This window comes from Sphaeramia orbicularis, chromosome 9 (assembly GCF_902148855.1).
Source record: "Sphaeramia orbicularis chromosome 9, fSphaOr1.1, whole genome shotgun sequence".
NCBI lineage: Eukaryota > Metazoa > Chordata > Actinopteri > Kurtiformes > Apogonidae > Sphaeramia > Sphaeramia orbicularis.
Genome location: NC_043965.1, coordinates 32,119,730 through 32,141,277, shown reverse-complemented (window position 1 = coordinate 32,141,277; position 21,548 = coordinate 32,119,730). Strand labels below are relative to the sequence as shown.

Below are 21,548 nucleotides of genomic sequence, written 5' to 3'. Positions count from 1 at the left end.
ATTTTTTGGATTCTTCTTAGAATATTGCTTCAAGATCTTAAAGGTATCAATATATATTTCTACTTACTGGTTCTTCATTGATGTCAATTCTATTTACATTCAAATATAACTTATTTCTTTATATTAAAAAAAAAATGTCTAGCAAAGATTAAGTGTATTTTGCCTACATTTGCAGAAATGAAAACTGATGGCTTTACAAGTCACATTTCTGACATATGTTGGCTTTTCACTATACACTTTACTTATCACAATACTTTACTATACATCCCAATGCTCTCAGTTATTTCCAAAGCTGTAGTTGTTTATATCCTCACAAACAAGCAAATGCAGATCCTTTATAGCTCATCGGTGGCTGTATTTTCTTGAGATTGAGATTTCAGTGTAAGTTTTTGTGTGTGTCAGTATGAAGAAGATTTCAAGCAATGCATTAGACACACACTGAAAAACTAAATAAGCCACCATGTAGCCTAATTTTACAACTAGGCTATATTATCATTATGCATGGTGTTAATTAACTTGTTTCAGCACCACCAGGCATTTGGAATTCACATTTATTCTTATTTAGGTTAAATTATTAACCAAATTCCTCTCTCTGATGCAATGCAGCAGATTAAAATCTGCAAACTGTGCGTAAATGTGTGCAAGCAAGAGAAAAGTATGTTCTAACTGGATACATTTAGGCCACTATTAAGTATGTTTGAAGACATTGACATTTAATGGGAAAAATACAACACATTACCTGGGCGATTCATTACTTGAAATAACAAATCACATTTTTTGTTATTTAGGTGACTTTACAAGTGTGGCTGAATCAAAAAAGAGAAAAAAAGCACTGTACACTTAGAAACCATATACTTTCTCTTGCTTTTAGTTACTGTGATTTTTTTTTGTTTGTTTTTGACAGATTTCTATAGACAGCAGATTTATTTACATCTCAGCTGTATTCAACAAAAACTGTTTATTTCACACTGATTTTTTTTCAGTATACTAACCAGCTATATAATCATCTATTTCAAAATGTAAGTCTAATGAACTAATTCAAACCCCTTCATTTATATCTGAGCCACTGCATACAGTACAAACTTTATTTAAATTCCAAAATGCTCTGTATTATTGCACACTGAACTGTACATAAGCTTGTCATGATGTTCAGTTTATGAGTTAGTATGAGTTATATAATGCAATAAAGGCGCCATGAGGAGTGTTCCAAAACCAATTGTTCCATTACAACATTTTACATCATGTTCACTGATTTATCTTATGCATTCATTTAAAAACAGAAGAATCAGCCAGCAATGCAGTCTCAATACACAGAAATCGCATGCATTTTCTTCAGGAAATCCTTCTATTTTCATCCATTTTTCAGATGTTCAACAGTCACTGTACACGGTTTATTGTATCATACTGTTTGAAATGATTGCACAATGAAATCTAGACAACACACTTAAATGAACCCCCGTAAATATGTTTCTCTGTGGTGTTTTCTTTGCATCTGATGTTTCAGCGATTACACAACAGCAAAAACAATACTTACACTGCCACATAAGATACAACTGCCACATAAGATATAATATGCATTAATATCAATGTATGAACAAATTATACAATGTCAAAAGGTGTCTATTACAGGGATCAGATCACAGCTTAAATTATTTTCACATCTATATATTTAAATACCTAAACATATCAGAAAATCGTAAAAAAGAAAAAAGTAAATCACCAATGTGCAGTGGTGAAAGATACAAATTTGGCACTTGCCATTTCTGCTATATTGTGTTAAAGAGGAAGATATGTAGGCAGAGAGAAATAAAAAAAAAAATAGCATATGGCCTGGTAACTGCTGTGCCTAGGTTTCTCTATCATAATATATTCAAACAACTCAACTATTCATTTTTGGCGCTACATACTAGGTTAATGTTCAAGCTTTCCAACCTTCAAAAAAACCAAAACTTTAAATTGAACCCTAAGGAATCTATCTGATACAACTTCTACTCTGGAAAATATGTGGAATCTGAAATCCCACTGTGCACTGTCCTGCATTCTTACTCCACCCAATTAACTGCATCTTAAATATTTCACTCAAAAAGTTAAGGCAAAAAAAAAAAAAATCCCCTCTGTCTTCAAAGCCAATTAAATTTGCTTGTGTTGGAGATGCATATGTTTTGGTTCACAGACGTCAGAGAAGAGATGCAGCTTAGGAGAAAGCCAGATTTCTCATGACATTACCCCAAAACAAACATATCAGAGATGAAACCCAAATCCTGAAGCCATCTGACATCAAATCCTTGTCACATATTTTCAGCAGAAGACGACTAATATTTTCCAGCTCCAACAGGCTCTGTTATCTACTGGGTTCAAGTTGGTAACTAATGTTGGATACAATGGGCCCAGTGTCAAACTGTAAAGGAGTGCAACCACATTATGTAATGTGTACAACTATAACTACATCTACAATGTGACAGAATTCAATGCAGATTGGAGGTAATGTGGGCGTACGACAGATTTGGAGACACAGCTCGACTACAGGAGGATGATCGACAGATTTGGAGACAGGAGAACATCCAGGCACTGCTTCATTTTCTATTTAGTAAGAGCTGGTGGGAGCTGTGGCAATTCTCTTCCCAATATATACCCTAGGAAATAAAAATAAAAACAACATGAAATTACAACAGTTAAGACATTATTCATTTTTTAACTTATTTTTAGTCTATTTTTTTCTTTTCAGTGAAACAAAAAGGCTGCTATGGGCCACTTAACTGAGTTTTACAGATTTCTTCCAGGTAAACAGTAGGTCGCATCTTATAATCATTAAGGGAGCTTTAGTCCATCTCTTCAGTATTCAACGTATCAGATCAACACCAAAGTCAGACATGAGCTCATCTGGTATCAACTGAAACTTGGCTATAGGAAGATGTGCCTCACTTGTTTGTTACCCTGGAAGGCTTTCTTCTGCTGCACTCTGACAGGAACAACAATTCAGGCAAGAGTAAAGGAGGGGGCATCTGTGTCTTTGTCAACAAAAAGCGGTGTTTCCAATTTACACAGAGAGTCTGTTTGCAACATCGACACTGAGCTGGTAAGTCTCAGACCTTTTTACCTCCCTCATGAATGTGGAAATATTGCATTATCCTGCATTTTTATTCCTTAATATCAGTCAAGTCACAGTCTTACTGAAAATATCATACTGTGTCTTTCATTCACAATTGCAGCCCAGTCCTTATTTGATGGGGAACTGTCTATAGTCAACTCCTGGCGATGGCTTTATTGCCTTTAACAAGAAGCAGTTTATAGATATATTTGTCCAGTTTGCCTGAGCTTTTCTCCAGAAATAATGTGATGGAGTGATCAATGTCTAGTCAAGAAAAGTTCCTTATTTTCTTAGTACTATGTAGTCAAACCCAGAATATATGTGAAAATGGTCCATCATAGTTTTACCATGTCCTCAAACAGCGATGCCTGAAAACCTCAGGAATTCTCATTTTGGAACCACAAACCATCTTTTTATGCTTTTTAAGATAACTCTCAAGTTTGTAAACATCACAAAAATCACCTATCTTAAGGAAAATTATTCACTGAAATTATTAAAGTATTGTATAAAAAGCCACACATTTTAACAGCTGTCTCTGAATGGTTATTTTCCCTCCATTTTGCATGATAATGTGCTGATAAAGTGTCGTAAACGTCCATGCGAACAGTGTTATCAACTTTACACCTTTAGTTTAACCTCTTCTAACACCAAATGCATCTTATCTATTTCTAATTTGTTTCCCAACCTTTAAAGCTCAAGAGACTGGGAAGCCATTGAGATGTTATCAACTGTGAAATATGTCACAGCTGCTAAATGAGCTGTTTTCTGATTTTTATAAATGAGGCCCAAGTTCATGACATTATATGCAAAAACTGCAGTCATCTTGGACATTGAAATTTATTTAATCGATAAAATCATGATAATATACCTAGAATAAGCCCATATAATTATGCACAATGAGTCATTCAACTACCTAGCTGACTGCATCAAATCACTGCATCTTAAGAAAATTTAAATCTGGAATAAAATGATCCGTTCAGACTTACCCAAGGCCAAGAGCAAGAATGTGTGAGATGAGTAAGGAAGGGATGACGACTTTGAGGAATTCAGCGGAGAAGATGCCACCTTTCTTCATGACTCCACTCTTTCTCATACTAAGAGAAACTGAACGTCGAGGGTGCCGGAAGTGAAACTCCCTGAGAAGATTAATCACTCAATAAATCCATATACTGACTCACCATAAGTGGGTAAAAGATGGAGAAAACATCTACTTACTTTGGTGGAATGTTTTCAGGTCTGCTGGACCAATCAGCAACCCAGTCTGTTTCTTTATTCATTAAGATGTCTTCCTCTCTGTCTTTGTCTAGACCATCTTCTTCTGACTGCAAATAAAGAAGCATAGCAGTTTCTATTTTTTAATCTGAGAGGGGTCTGGGTGAGTTTGGAGAAATAAGTATGCAGTTGTGTTTTACCTGACTACCTCTCAGGCTGGACATTTCCACATCAAACATTATCTGACCTTCATCCTGATCTGGACTTGGTGGCCTATGAGGACTAAGTCAACAGTTTGAGGTAAATAAATATAATTTCAGAGCAAAAACAAGTCAATGAGCATATAAAGTCTTCCTTTCTTACCTATCGCAAGAGGAGTTACTTGGGCTGGATTCATGCTGTGCATCCAGGAGGATCTTTTCCATGTCTCCATTGTGGATAGAGGAAGATGATGGCACATGTTCTAGTCCTCCGATGAGGGTTTCATCACTCTCAGGCACTACTTGCAAGGTCTGTGGAGTTTGACTGCCAGCATTTGCGTTTATTTGGTCTGCAGCGGGAGTTGTTAGCGGGTTGCTTTGCACACCTTGGGCTCCTGTGTTTCCATTTAACTCCAGCTCTACCCAGGAGCCTTACCATCACACAGGTCAAGAAGAAGGAAGGAAGAGAAATCAGACCTTTGTTTTGACTTGTTAACATTTCACAGAATATTTTACAGAACAAACACTAACACGCCCCTGTCTGCTTTCACTCAGAGACAGCTGACCTACATTTCCTGCACCACTGACACTGTGCATTTAACAGAACCGGCAGTGCAGTGCATCCATGATGGCATGCATTTCTTTGTGCCACTGCCCCACAAACAGCTCGCACATTTTCCAGACAGGAGGGGGTTATGTAATCGGCTAAAGCCAGCGGGCTTGGGTGAGGACATAATATAACCTTATGTGAGCTTTTGACACAGTTATTCTCGTTCATGCCTCGATAAAAATAGAGTGTAACTGATGTGATTCGGCGGCGTTTGCGCAGTTTGCATGGACGATTGCATACGTACAGAGGACTATCATCAATGCTGCTCTTCCCTCATGTCAGCTCTTGCATAACTCAGTGCAGTAGAAGACTATTTGTCTGGGCATGTCGCTGTTCCAGCTGTGACACACATAAAACACGCATCTCGACTTTCATCCATATTTCCTTACTGACCTTTACGAAATTTGTATGTTTTAAGTCTATCTAAACATCAGGCTAGATTAATGTTTTAGACTCACATTTAGAGCTACATTGCAGACACTTGAGCTAACATCCCACCATTGAAGGCTACCTCGGGAACTTATATTTACATCCAAAAATAGAGACCGCTTTACTAAAGACGCTAACAGGCTACCTCTGGAGCTAACATGACACGGCTAATAAAAGACAAATAAAAAAAAAAACAGTTGCAAAAACAAGCTTTATTTATTTCGCCTTTTGTCCGAAACTTGTTTTCATTTTGGCTAGGACCTGCCCAATCGCAATCTGTGGGTACGATTGGCTGTTATGCCATCAATCAAACGTTTAGCGCAATTCAATTGGCTGAAGTGCGGCAACGTCAAACACCATCACCCTCCACCCCTCCCAAGACAAGAGGAAATTCCATACCCGATCCAACTTTTATGATAAAACCTTCAATACGCAGATGTTCTCTGAAAACACATGCTTCTTAAGAATTTTATGACTAGTATCTACAACGCAAAGCATAGAGAAAGTGGTGATGGTACATACCGTGAAGCCCGGGCTCTTCGTTATTGTTTTGTTGAGCAGCAGCGGTGGACATGTTGACTACCCAGTTTTTGTATTCATCAACATGACACGCAGACAAACTACGTTCTGCGCATGCGCTAAGTGTGTCCAGAGTCCAGACAGTGGACAGACAAAAGACTAAAGGCAGTCTGAATCATCGATAGTCATTTGTGCTACCAGCTCATAGTAATGCTTAGAAAACTGTTGAGTGAATGACAGTCTTTTTTTTTTTTTTTTACATTCGTGTATGTGGAATAAAAACTAAGAGAGAAAACTGAGAAAATTGTTAAGAGACAGACATTGTACATAATTCAGCACATTTTTTTTTCATACTTCATTTACAAAACACTGTATATACATATACCAGAACATAGCATGGAGAAAAAAGGAAAAAAAACAACCATAATGCTCGAGGTGAGGCAGGAAGAAATTAAATACAATTACATAAATAGGTAAGTAAATTAGATAAAAGTAAAGGAATAAACAAGAAGAGAGAGAGAAAAAAAAATACAACTTAAATTCTTCACATAAGGCTTTAGTCTTCACAGCTTTAGGGTTAGTGCAAAAGTTAAGTGTGTCTAGATATAATTTCAAATAAGATTCAAAGACCACAAAGCTGGGTTTCTGATTGGCAAATTTGCTTGTATGTATATGAAATTTAGCTAATAAGGAAATGAGATTAAGAATAAACAATTTCCGAACAGGCAAATCAGTAATAAAGAAACCAAATAAAATATCTTCAATTTTGAAGTTAAGAGAAATATCCAGCTTTCTATTTAAAAAAAGATTGATATCACACCAAAAAATTTGACAAAAGGCACATTCCCAAAATAAATGAGTTAATGTTTCATCTGAATTATGACTAAATGAGCAAAAAGGGTCGACATTGATCTTATACTTGATCAGAGTTGAATTAGTTGGATAACACCTATGTAACAGTTTCAAAGATACCTCTCACTTTATTCGAAATAAAAAACTTCCTTGGTAATAACCACACATAATTTAGCACACTACCAATAGTGCATGACATCTGTGTCATCACTTTGGCCTGATCAGCTGATCTTTGACTATCTATGAGCTCACTTGCAAAGGTTTTTGAGGTCTGGTAACAGTGAGTTTGGCCTCTGTCACCTCCCACCACTCTCAACTGGACTAAATTATTAATAAAACGTCCATTAGTAGTGAGGCTCCAATGGTCAGCAGGTCCTATTTGTGGAAAATAATGGACTAATTTGGGGGAAATCAATAGTACATCACGACATACAGTTTGACGTATTCAATGTTATATCATGCATTTTGCTGGTATTTCTGTATGTACAGTGGCAGCTAGTGGATCATATTTATAGGCCTGTTTCACAGAGATTACACTGGAAATGAACATTCAGCTCACCCCGTGCTCTGCAGACCAGACAGCAGAACCAAAGGCCCACAGAAGCTACAGTGAGCCAACACGTGGGCTGATTTAATTGCACTTATGCTAACCATGTTTCAAAAAGCCAATCTGCTATGATTTTCCGACTCAAAAGATCAGTGACAACCTTTCCCAAAGACTGGATCGGGACCCACAGGTGGATTACAGATTTGTTTGGGTCAGATCAGCATTTCAAGCCTTTCCTCTAAACAAATGCAAACAAACTAATAAAAGATTATTCTCTTCTCGATCCTCTCATTCTCTACTAATTGAAGTCTACCTAAAAGCATTTATGTCAGTCATAAAATATTTAAAAGGTCTATTTTACTGATAAAGTAAAACAAATGTGAGATCCTGTTAACTCCATCTAATTGATCTAGTATTATTTCAATCAAGTATTATTTTCAGTGACATGTATTGATAGGTTGTGATTTATCAGATTTTTATAAATGACTGCCATAAAATATTGTGAAATGGTAAGTAAAGTTCAGGCACATTTGTGGATAAATTTACTCTTTTCACATTTTAAAGATAAAGCTTTTGGAGAATTTATAATTTTCTAAAAATGACTTTCCAGACAAACAATTAGGGAAAAACTCAACATGGACACAATAGGTTAAAGCAATTTCACATTTTCAGTAGCAATTGACCACATATGAAGCAATGAAGCAGATCAAATGTTTTATTCTGAAACCTGAAATTCTTTATTACTCTTCATCTAAATTGTCATTTATTCCATTGGACAAAGACAAAACTGTACAATGAACCACTTGTAGTTTCCCCCCCAAACAGATCACCAAAACTCTTAGTTCAAGAGCCCCGTGAAAGAAAAACAAGAACATACAAATTAATGAAGTTCACAAAAATAAAAAGTGCATTTTTTTAAACTCCTGTGACACATTAGACATGTATATAATGCTGCTGCTGGGAGGAAAAACCTCATAACTCCAATTCAGAGTTTTGTTTTTACATAGGGCAAGTTTCACTGACCCTAGGAATATGAAACCCATTAAAAGATATAATAGAAATTTTAATCTCAAAAGTGTATCTTCTGGTAAATAAAGGCTGTTTTCAGTCCTAAAAAAGTCACTTTCTTGAAGGTACAAGGTTTTGATCACAGAGCAGCGGTAAATTCCCCTGAGCAGTCTCCTGTCTGGCATGCCAGAAAGTTCAAGAAACATACTTGATTATCTTATCATTAATTCTGTAAGAAAGGCAAAAGGGTTCTTCAGAACATCTTTGTTGGCATACACAACAACGGCATGAAGACAGTATGAGGGGAAAATGAAGAGTTAAATTACTGGTTAGTTGTTTAGCACTATAAGTCAGTCACTAATTTTCAGTAATGTGACAGGTTTGATACTCATACATACAACGGCCATCCATGGCATCTGAAAGGTATGGATTTTCTAAAGGTCAATGATGACTCAGTAGATTTCCACAGAATAATAATGAAATGATTACATGCTATCCAGTATTTTTATTCAGGCATGACTTGATCACTGATGTCATTTCCAAATTGATTATATTCCTTGTCAGCTGATGACTAATCAATCATCCCAGGCTGTGAAATGGGACGAAGGTGCCACATCATTCAGGTTTTACACAAATGTCATGAGATAAATGATCCTCATATGTTTCTGCATCAGAAAGGAAAAAATAAGTTCTCACCAAGACTGTTGAATTCAAGAGCAAAGTGTCTCATTACCTGACATTACCTTGAGCCCTGAGGAAATGACAATAATAACCGCTTAACACCACCTGCTGTTTAGGCAGTGGTGGTGATTTTGGTGGCATCCATGTGATTGAAGATCAATTACCTAAGGTAGAAGTGACATTAAATTAAATGCATAACATGCAGTGGATCAATAAGGTACATGCCCTGATTTAGCCACCAAGTGCGTCATGATAAAGTGTTTTCCATAAAACTGTGCTAGAATCAAACTATTTGCTCCATAAGAGAATTGGCAACATTTAATAGAAGCATAGCTTTTAAAAAAAAAAAAAAAAAAATCAGCAGTGCTGCTTTAACTCCTGAAGTATTTTATCCAAATCATTAAGGACAGCTCCAATTCAATCATCAGAAAACCAAGTGCTTCACAAACTGATTTTTTAAATATTGCAAGCCTGTATAGAGCTACCCCTGCATCACAGGAGAAAGAGAAGACATTTCGTACAATTGAAAAGACAAAAACAAAAAAAAACAAACAAACAGTAACTCTTGTCTAGTCAATTATCTTGACTAGCTTTAAAGAGAACCTGATCAACAGTTTTAACATTAAATCTGTGATTAAAATGTTTTTTCCATTTAGGCCAACAAAGGCCTATTCATTCACAGCGAGCAAAATTATTCATAAACAAAACCATGGCACAGGAACAAAATCTTTAGATCCAATCTAAGTCTGTCACATCCAAATAAGACCTACATAAACATCAGTCAAAACAGCCAAATTAAAAAAATAAACTGTTCTAGTGCTTATGACTACAGAAGTACTGACACCTGAAAATACTTTTCTTTGGACATCCCACGTCAAAGACACTTCCTTGATGTCACAAAATCTCTCCAACCAGAAGAGAACATCCCTTATGACAGAAAGGTCACACCATCAGGCAACCTTCCATGCACAATCAGTCTAAAGAAACTACAGTGATCGGACTGTAATCCTGTCGCCTTAATTTATACAAAAATAAGTCAGCTATAGTGATCATTTTCCTTTCTTGGGTACAGTACAAAACATAAAAAAAAGAAAAAACTAACAGAAATGAGATCCAGAGGGCACAATGATCAACAACACAAGTTTTGTGGGAAGCTGGCAAATGCTAAGCACCAGAGACCATGAAAAGTATTAGGCCACTACGTTCTTCCACAGGTGATCATATATAAGCTTTTATCTTGAGCTAGTTTTTCACACATGTGGGGGATAACCAGTCTGACCAGTGCAGCTTGTGTGCATAACTTCATAGTCTATGGGACTGATTACTTTGGCATCAGTTCAATCAATATACCTCCCAAAAGTACCAAAGTGCCAAATGTGGGTGCATGCCATTGAGGTGTTTTGTTACATGAATGCACAGTTATCTCTTATTTTAGTCCATAAACTAAAACAACGTATACATTGAGTGACCATTATCCAAAAAGTCATGATTTAAATACATACAAAATAAACATCAAGGGTTTGTAGTTGATTAAAATGGTAATCCATCTTATTAATCTTGGTAATGCAGCCCAAACCAAGAACCTTTCACAAAAGACAAACTGTTTGACCACTGACATCGTGGAAATGGAGTGCATCAGTGTAGTAGGTTTTTGTTTGCTAGCTTACTTCAGATGTCAGTGGATACTTGCAGCTGCATTACCTTCAAGCAATTCTGAGACAAACTGCTGACTGTAGTTGGCTTTATAGTCTGTCAATCGATTCCAGCTGCAGAGAAATCAGCTGCAGAGAAATCATTATTAATATCTGTACACTAGTTGTGTTCTACACTATTTGTATAGCTCAAACATGATAAAAACTTGGAATGGCCCTTTAAGAGCATAAACATACTGCACATACCTCATTAAGGAAGAAGTGGGGAGTGAACTTGGCAACATGAGAAGCAAATACAGAGTTCTGACAGCTTGAATTATAAGTGTTCAGGCCAGTATGACAAGGAAGTTTTAGACATGTAGAAACCGTACAAATAATTCCCTATTCAACCTAATTTAAAACAAAAATGTGGACAAAAATTAATGTTAGCTAGCTCCGGCATACAAATAAATCATGTCAGAATGGCACAAAATAAAACTCAAAGAAACTAGCCAAATGTGTGGTTTAACACATTTCCCTTTGGTTTGGGGTGTAATGGAAAAAGGTAATAGCTTGGTGAATGGAGTGATCCTATTGGAGGAATTCCATGACACTAAATCAAAGTCTGTACTGAGATCTACAAACTGAGCTTTTTCATGTCCGTATTAGAAAAAGCAAAATGTTCTTGCGATGGCTCGCTGGTATACACTGTGTAAATGCCACTGCTGTTTGTTGACAGAAAGATTCTCGTCACCTTCAATACAAAAAAGAAAAATCACAAAGGGCAGATCTTGTATTTAGCAGACAGCAGATACTGTTTTTGTATGCGTTTCAGAGCAGTGGGGCTCAAAGGGAGACTGGTTCATGAAATGCTAGTTCAGTTTTTCCTGGAATATGTACAGATTGTTGATGGTGGCCACAGCAATGATATTATCCAGTGGGTGCCAGGCAGTGTGGAGGATTTTCTTGTTAAAGTCCAGGCTGTCTACACTGATCTCATCCTTTTTACGCTTCCCACCTGTGCTCACTTTGCGGGGCTTCAGGACTGACCGCAGTTTGCTGTTCTCTCGCGAAGCTTCTAGGGTCACATCCTGCCGGTAGCCTCTGTCAAACATCCTGAAAAAGTTGTTGTAGGAGCCAGTCATCACAACACTGCAGAGAGAAAAGAAACAAATGACAAAGTGAGTGTTGACAAGCCTGGGCGGGCAAACAGACTACTACTTTCTCATCCAACCTGAGTGCCACCCAATCTAGTTCAGCCCAACCCAATTACAACTTCGATATGGTTTGATACTGCACCTACAGTGTTTTCTTTTTTTACGCTTTTCCCATCAGTACTATGGAGTGATCTTGTAGCATCAATGTAAATTCTTTGCCAGTTTGCAGCCATAATCAAGTGCTAAAAACTACAACTATACATATGAAAGTTATAAAATAACATAGAAGCTGCATCTGAACCCAAATAGCCTTAGGACAAACACAACATTAACTGCTCAGACTTAAAGGGCTTAGTCTTATCTGTCCTCCTCTACTTCAGAACACAGATCCTTGCCATTGTCAGTGTTCTTAATTATGTTAGTTGTTGGTTAATGGGCCAAGAACTTGATGTTTGTGCTACAATTTATTTTCCTCAAAAATAATCCAACTCTGCTGCATTTAATGTGGTCAAAATTACAACTCAAAAATCCAATTTATTTTGTGACTTCCAGGTAAAAAAAAAAAAATTAGGTAATATTGGCTCTAATTTGAACTTTAAGCCTACAGACTGGCCCCCATAGTAAAGCATTTCATTACTCTGATTGTCTGTCCAGTCTAATTGTCTCCTGAGGCATTTTGGTCTGCATCCATTATCAAACCCCCCCAAATAAAAAAAAATAAATAAAAAAAGAACTGACAGGTTTCAGAATAATTCTCATGCTGGGCTGTCTTCACATTAATAATCCAATAAAACATGAAATGAAGTGAATCAAAAAGTGTATTGTTCTGCCTTTAAATATTACCATGTTTCCTCATTACCCCTCACCATCCAGTTCATACACAGCCTTCTGCTCTGCACTGACCAGATAAGCACAATAACAGATAAGCCTAGTGTTAACAGATTCAGTGGTGCCAAACAAGGGCCCTGCCAAAAACATTTGCACAGGTTCTGCATTTTTGGAGAACATACTCTAAAATACTATGCAACTATAAAAAGGAAAGATCTAGAATTTGCTTAAACTGCCTTAAAAAAATCCCCAAAACAGCCCTGTAGTAGGTAACTTTTCACTCTAATGGTTCATGATTAAAAGCAAAGACCACAGGGTTCCTACCTGTCTTTTCCATTCCAACAGCACTCAAACTTGTCAAAGATGCAGTCATTCTCATAAAGAGAACATAACTTACTCCTGAGATACTCATGCACCTGTTCAAAAAACACACAGAGGTGACATTCATAATTAATATTTGTGCACAGGTACAATTATCATGGCAGAAAAGCTGACCTTAGTAAAATATTACACACCTGATACGTCTCTACTGGCCGGGTCTCCATGTTGAGATCCCAGATTTTGACAGACAGGTAGTCCCGCGTCATCATGTAGCGTCCGCTGTGGCTGAATTTCACATCAGAGATGGATGAAATGATTTCAGAAAAGAATGAGCGATTGTTTGGATCCTCTGGCTCTTCAAACACTGAAAAAAGAGACACATACAATAAACACACAGTAGTTATACACATTTTTTTGCAGGTTATAGATGAGTCAGTATTGTTAGTGAATGTGCTGCCTTTTTACAACTCTCCTATGTCTAAAGTGTTACTTCAAGTAAAAAAAAAAAAAAAAAAAAGTTTAGTTTTACATTTCAGAAGTCATAGTTTGTTGACTCAACTGTTTGTATCTATGTGTGAGTCTTCATTTAGGTTCTGTCAAATTCATTTATACAGATCTCAGTGTATCCCCACAGTTTACAGGTGTACTTTCTAGGGAACTGTTGTCTGAATGAGAATTTACTTTTGGCCCATTTCCCAATGTTCTTCTTTTACAAGACTATTCAGGCCATACAGATGCACGATTTTAAGCTATTTAAACTTTGGCTCAAGACATTATGGCCTGATTTACTAAATGTTTGCGCGTGTAAAAATGTGTGCAAACTTGAATGCGCACGCAAAAACAAGATGAAGCTTATCTACTAACAGGGTGCACTAAGGGTTGTGCCTCTCAAATGGGCAAAATAGCTTGCACAACCCATTTTGTGCATTTGCCTTAATGAATGTGCAATAGGGGTGTTTCTGCCAGAACAAGCAAAATTATTGGGAGGAGTAGATGCAAATATTTATTTAGCACGTGTAATGTGATTTACCAAACCCAAAACTGATTGCGGTGGCTGATTTTGCATCTATATGTTACAGATTTGAAAGGCTGGTTTTAACAGGCACAGCTCCACACAAAACTGGCTGCAGTTGTGGTGAGGAGGCGGTATAAGCAAAATCAAAGGCAACACAGAGAACGAATCTTTTCTGCTAGTGTCAACATTTTGGAATGACGAAAGAAATAATGTTTGAGATGTATGACTCCCCCCCCCCCCCCCCCCCACACACACACACACACACACACTTACACTTTAAGGGAGTCTTGTAGCAAAGGCTACTTTTCCAATTGATCTGATAATTGTGATTAAAAATACACACCAACATTAGGCTATAGTGTGACAAAATTATGTGTCCCTTACTTACAATTCAACAACACCCACAGCCCCCCACCTCTAAAATGAATCTGGCACTGCTGCAAATGCCATTTTAGAACTTCTAGATGAACTTGTAGCTCTCGAGGACCAGGGTTGGTGACCCCTGCATTAGAAACTTACATTTGACATGCTTGTCACATAATGCTGATGCCCTCATATCACACAGACGAATGGTGCCCTTGCTGCTGCTGTATACAAAAGTGTTACACTGGCTGGGGTGAAACTCCGCTGCTGTGATGACCTCTGTCAGCTCCTCCATATTAGTTGGTTTTATGTCAACAATATCTGAAAAGGGGAGGTTAAGGTTGAAGTGCTACATGATGACAAGTTAATGACCTGCCAATGCAATATTCCTCAGTAGTTTTGCAATGCTCAGGGTCAGAAAACATTCATATTCATAATACGATTTTGTTTCAACACTCATTCCTACTTAAACATTTGATTTACTTTGGTGCCATCTGGTGGCAATATTGAGAAAGACATTGTGGGAGACAACTCCACACATTGCAAGTTTTCAAAAACTGCCCACTATTTTACACCGGCACCCTATATACAAACCTTTAGTAAACTGTAAGACTAACACATTATTCATACTTAACACTTGTACTTCACCTATCCCTGAAAAAAGAGAAAAAAATTCAAATCTACACTCCAGTTTTAACTTTGATCATGACCTACTTACTACACATTGAAGTGACTTCCCATGAGATACTGGGAGAAACTCACTACTTCTTAAGGGCGATAATGACAGAGAGCATGGAATTAAAAAGCAAAGGATACTAAAGCTGCGATCAGTTATCTCCATGTGCCACAGGTTAATGCGAAGATCATCTGCAGACAGATAGGTCTCATGATCGCTGTTGACTGAGATGGAGTTGATGTGGTAGGTGTGAGCATTGGCAAACACTCGTCTGGGGCTGGCCTCCACCATCAAGTCCATGGGTCTAAATACTGGTACCTGAAGAGAGTAAAAGGTTAAGGTAAACTCACTTCATTATCCCCGTTTGGTCTCTTTATTTTACTCATCCCCATACACACAGTACCTAACATTAGCATTACATTAGGGTTAGTACTGCTTCAACAATGATTTACGGTCTTCAGTTTTACACGTCTAATTGGATGGCAATAAAAGTAAAAGTGTCTGCAACTTTTCACCAGGCTTTATATAACTGATTCTGTGGCAGTGACAGATAAACAGCTATAGGTGTCAAAATCTTCTATTTAATAGTTATCTTTATTGTCTATAGGTTCTATTAAGAAAACAAAAAAATGTATAAAAATGATCCCAGTAACTACTATCTAGTTAGAAAAGCTAAGTTCTGTGTGACAGGAAAAGGGGAAATTAAAGGACACTAAATGACAATGTTGTCAAACACAGATGTAACTAACAAGGTCTTTAATTTCTGCATTGCAGTTATTGCTGGAAAGGAGGTGTCATTACTATAATTGCCTCCACTGGCATTTCTGCATGTATGAAAGGTTAATGCAAGCACAAATCAAAAACAGCAGCGTCAAGAAATGGCACAATACTTTACAATTACCTTCAGTTCAGCCTGTTTACATCTAGTTTAAAAAGCTTTTAAAAGCCTGCTGAGACTTGTTTGGTAGTTAGAATAAAATTTTTCCCAACTTCATTCATTCAAGGAGTTAATGAAAAAATAAGCGCCATTATAAAATTATAAATGTAACATTTTTAAAACATGATTATAACTGACATGATATGCGTCGCCTACATTACACTTGACAAAGTATTCTGTTATTTTATACAAACCCGCAGTGTTGTGACAGTATTGGGATCTCGGAATCGCCCATCCTCTTCCTTCAGATTGTACCCCTCAGGTCTCTTGTCACGTTCACTAATCTTCCACAGCTTTATAGTTTTGTCTAAAATGTGAAAACAGCAGATCCTCATAAAATATCTTTAGCTACACGAAAAAACTGTAAATTAGTTAAGTTTTACGTGCAAAGTTAAAATTAATAAGTACTGTCTATGAGATTCCAACACAGATTATTTACCATTTGTAGACAAAAGAAAGTGTGCAGCATTTTTCTGAGGCAACCATCGAATCTTGTTGATCTTTTCCTCAATCTCAAGGCTTTTCAGGTAGTCAAACTCAGGTTCATGGCTCTGGAAGGTGCTGTAAACATTGTACTCTCCACGGCACTGTGGCTGATTCTTACTCTAAACAAGAGAACCCACATTAGGGTCTTAGTGTCATTTTAATGCAATGTCACAGATAATGTTAGAACTAGAGCTGCAGCTAACAGGTATTCTCATTGTTGATTAATTAATTAAATACACAAGTCAATTTCTCTGAAATTATGTTTCAGACATAAATGTGCTAAATCATACTTACATACTTTGATAAGTTGAATTAGAAAACAAGGTCTTATTGCATATATAAATAAATATGTTTATTAATATTTAAATAATACATTTATCAGCCTTGCACTAGAAGGAGTCTGATATGTAATGTTTTCTATAATGCACAGAGCGTTGAAGTAGAAGTGGTGGCTCAGAGGTAAACATTCTTGTCGTGTAAAATTCATTCTTTCATTAATTCATATAATTTGTAGAACTATCACTGCTTTTATTTTGGAAGCATTTTACTTGTAAACCGAAGTTAATCAATGAATTATTTGATCTGCAAGATGGCTTTAAAAACAAAAAAGTAATCATGTCCTCAAGCACAAATATGACATCCTAAAAATGTTTTGTTTAATCTACAACCTAAATATATTCAGTTCACTTTCATAGAAGAGGAAACAAATTAGAAAATATTAGAATTTAAGAAACTGAAATCATAAATGTATATGTCTACTCAAATTAATGGATTTACAAGTTGCCAACTCACTGATTAATTGTTGCAACTCTAGTTTCCACTCTGTTAGTTTTGATCACATGAGTAACAGAAACTCACCTCTGGCTCCTGCTGAAAGATGACAACACGACCTCCTTTGTCCCCAGTAGCTAGTAGTTCCCCAGAGTGGTTGAATTCAACAGTGGATATGATGTCAGCTATGAAAAAAAAAGCTGTTGTTAGATTAGCTGTTACCAAATTCCCTCAATTTTCTATTTTATGGTCTAATTTTCTGAAATAAAGGAGCATATTGTACGAATAAGAAATATTAAAATACATTGCACCAGTTTATGCTTTTCAGTTGGAATGAGGCACAAGATTTTTTCCAGTAGCTTTTTACAATACTACACATTAGCTTTCACTTTACAAGCATGAGGGAGATGAAAATCATGTTAACCATGGGGAAAACAACAGCGCAATGACGTGCATGTAATTAATACAATACAGTGCACCAGGACTGAAAGTCTGTAGTAGACACAGCAAAAGGAGGGTGGAAATAACCTCAGTCTTATAGTTTATCAATGACAAGCATTATTGTCAAATCCTACAATAAAACAATCACTCCCCTTTCACTGACTGGCACAATTCAAAGCTCATTCTACCATAAATATAGGCTACTGCCTTGTTAAACACAAAGTGCCAGACGGGATCCACCCCCCCACAGCTCTAAAATAAAAACACAAATGAAGGAGAGGAATCCTGCGTGCGTCAGATAAAACTATCACTGTATTGTAGTGGTGAGTCTCGGGCCTATGCAGTGCTATGTATTGACACAAGGAGAGGCTCACATTAATACCTGCTCTGAGGCAAAGATTACTGTAAACAACTACTAAGTCTTTTACACACAAACAAGTCCAACATGTACTGTAAACAGACATGTTTGAGCCCATGTGCATCAATGTATTTACTTATTGGATATTAGAAAAAGGGGGTACGTTACACACAAGTCATTTTGTTGGAGTTAGGGTCAATACTTGTTAAATTAACATGTTTTAAATTTGTATTAGTAGAGCTGTAAAATTAATCAAATCATCATGGCAATGTGAACCTGTGTAATAATATGACAACAGGCTACAACTTGAAGGTTTTAAGTGTGTGCATGGTAATCCTTTGGATTCAGTGACTCTACATTTTTCAGTTTTTATACTAGTAAAGCCGGGTATATTTTAATGGGAAAATTTATTTTTCTGTATGACCACTTGTATGTGCATTTTCCTTAACAAGATAAAGTACACTGTCCACAAAAACCATAGCATGACTTTTTCAAACAAATCAGGAAGCCCCATCTCTGTGTATGTTGGTAAAATTGCAGGCCCTTGATTATTACACCTTGACATGCCACAGAGTTTTCAACTTACTCATCAATCTGAGGCATGCAAACAATCTACATACCTAAAAAGTTTTGGATAGTTGCTGGAACAATACCTAACATCCAGTTATGTGAAACTCCATCATCCACAGTAATTACCTGCTGAAGTACAACCTCGATTGCCCACTTCACACTTGATTTATGATTTCCTTAAGTAAAGTTTGGCACTGCTGCCAACACCAAGATGTGCTGTATAAGAATCAGACGTTCCAAGTTAGCAGCTGCTTAAAGATTGAAACCTATACTTACCGTCGGCGACATCATCATCTATCGCTCCTTTGACTTGAGAAAAGCACCACTGCACATCAGTGGTCCCACCATCGGCCCCTGAACGAAGCACAAACCCCAGTTTTAACACACTGCCCCCATACATAACTTTACATGCGTTAGCCTGCTGCTAACTTAGCTAAAATCAGTAACATGAGAACATGAGCACATGCGACTTTAGACCAGTTGTACATGTTGATTAGTGTGGTTATTTCCCAATCCGGAGACACTGATCAGACCTGTACATACATTTAAAGTAGAAAATGTTGACTTTCATACAGTGGCATCTTGTAAGGAAGTATCCTAGCTTGCTAGCTAGCTTTGTGCAGTTTGACCACACACAAGGCAATCACCAGGTGCACTTAACAAGATTAACTGTTTTTATAATAACCAACCTCACTGACAGTCATGGTTTAGTTTCTACTTTTACCTGCCATGGTGAGAGCGTCGGACAGACAGGTCTCTGCAGCGGGCTCGGGCCCTGATCTGGGGCAGTGCTGACCCGGGTCGACTGGGAGGTTCTGACCGTAGAGCAGGGCACAAATGAACCAGGGGGTGCTGCCGCTCAGTCGTGGGACCGCTGAAGTCTTCGGCCCGGTGGAACAAAACGGCACGAAGTAGTTTTCAGCTAAAGAAAGTAAACTACAACCGGCAATACGGGTTTTTAGACTTTGTACTCCACTTTGAGATTTCCCTCGCCTCTGCCTCTCCCTGAATTACACTTTCAAAATGGCGCAAGGCGGGCGGCGTTCAGCAGTCATCGAATCAGGAGAGCAGTAAGGCTGCGCAATGAATCTGTCACCTTCGGACTGCACACCTGTTAGGGCTGTCTAAATGGTTATGTTGTTGTTACGACTATGATACGGTTAGCTGCTTTGTAGTGCATTTACATATTGATGAAAAGTACTCGTAACTTTTTTAAAAAGCGGTTCAATTGCTAAGCTCCACCCGTGTGGAGTGTTTTAGTGACTAAATCGAGCTAACCCCGGCTGCTGGGTTTGTTTTGTAGAAGTAACTGACGTCAATGAGATTTAAACTTCTCATTAGATATTGTGTTTTAACACCAGGATTCACAGCATTATAATCTATGGTTGGAATGGTTAATGTACGCATGCACACGGTATAACAGCTGGAGTCGAACAGGATATCTATACTTTGCTCCAGAGCCAGTGGCAGAACTTGCACTTTCACATACACTTGTAGCTGTTTTTTTTCACTGCACCTGCTGCTATTTTTGCAGCTTAGACTGGTGCATGAGTTCTTTCTGCTCAAGTATTCAGATGAATTTACCTTTACAAATCTATCACAAACATTTTGAGCAGGAAAAATGGGAGTTATTGTCTCTTATCAAGAAAAAAACAAACAAACAGTTTTTATACACCAGACAACCACAGTAGCACATTTTATGACTTGTAGTAGTTTTGTACTCAAGAGGACAGTAGTTTCTAGGGTGCACATGTCATCACACAAAAACATCTAATGCAACAAGATAACCTGATTAAAAGAATTATGGGGTTCTGTGTTCTGCCTAGAATGTTCCAAAAGCTGCTACATTGCAGTAAATCAAATAAGAGGATATGATCAGTCTGCTCTGTGGTGCATGGAGGATAGAATATATAGCAGCTGCAGCATAAACCACAATTCCCAGGAGGACCTGCATAAAATTCATTGTTGAACAGGTTCAGTTTCCATGAGGTTTGTTTTTACTTTCCCACCATAAAATAAGTTGTCCATCGTGCAAGAAGAAGGGCACCAAATAGCACAGTGTAGCTGAACAGAACAAATTTAAGGATTTCTCTAAATGTCCGAAGAAAGCGAATTAATAGAGGCTCCACATCCAAAGTGGCTTGATGTGTCTTCTGTCTGCGACCATGATGGGTGAGCTGTTCCATGTTGCCTCCTCGACCCATTCTAGAAGAGAGTACAATGACACACATTGGACGGAATAGTTAAAGTTCAGGAGGGTGGGAAATTGTATGAGATCAACCAATAAGTTCATCAAATCATAAAAAATTGTGGGTAATGATGAGGAATAGTGATGAAACTAAAATGACTATCATAGTAATAAATGACCTTTCCTGTGTATTCTTTGCCGCTCAGACAAAAACACACAAGTCAGACTGAATTATTTTAGTGCCTGATCAATTTGTTCAGTATTATAGGTGCAAATTGATGTGTTTCTAACCTTGCAAGGGCTTGTAGAGACTGCGATTTCACTGAAGCACTGTTAATAATTTATCTGTTAATTGCACTAAGTGGGTTCAGTATTGATCTACTTAGGTTGTTCACATTTGCCAACAACATAGACTTTACTCGATTTCTTAGATTTTCTCTGATGTTCAATAAGACATATAGAATCTGGAAAAGACAAAATATCTTTGTGTGCCTTTTCTTTGGTTACAGCAGTTTTTAGCTCCAGATGCTCCAGAATAAATCATGCAAGAAGCAGATTTTTGTGAGTATACTGACTTGGATGGTAAATCAAAAACTAAAATTGGAAGAAATTAAAGCATGCATGAATTACAAACAAGATCAAGACAAAAAAGTACCAACA

General features: G+C 37.3%; 2 protein-coding genes across 2 annotated transcripts; both read right to left on the bottom strand.

Annotated features, from left to right (window-relative positions):
* Positions 1-1,064: 1,064 nt before the first annotated feature.
* Positions 1,065-6,182, bottom strand: bnip3la (BCL2 interacting protein 3 like a). Its single transcript, XM_030143360.1, has 6 exons — positions 6,062-6,182; positions 4,664-4,931; positions 4,501-4,582; positions 4,304-4,410; positions 4,075-4,224; positions 1,065-2,633 (listed from the first exon to the last, which is right to left on the bottom strand). Exons 1-6 carry the CDS (start codon positions 6,111-6,113, stop codon positions 2,585-2,587), a joined length of 708 nt encoding a protein of 235 aa, XP_029999220.1. The 5' UTR covers positions 6,114-6,182; the 3' UTR covers positions 1,065-2,584.
* A 1,976-nt stretch (positions 6,183-8,158) lies between these two features.
* ppp2r2aa (protein phosphatase 2, regulatory subunit B, alpha a) lies at positions 8,159-19,736 on the bottom strand. Its single transcript, XM_030143358.1, has 10 exons — positions 19,425-19,736; positions 18,977-19,054; positions 17,419-17,516; positions 16,514-16,679; positions 16,269-16,381; positions 15,278-15,455; positions 14,618-14,782; positions 13,278-13,447; positions 13,087-13,178; positions 8,159-11,929 (listed from the first exon to the last, which is right to left on the bottom strand). Exons 1-10 carry the CDS (start codon positions 19,429-19,431, stop codon positions 11,650-11,652), a joined length of 1,347 nt encoding a protein of 448 aa, XP_029999218.1. The 5' UTR covers positions 19,432-19,736; the 3' UTR covers positions 8,159-11,649.
* Between the last annotated feature and the right edge of the window lie 1,812 nt (positions 19,737-21,548).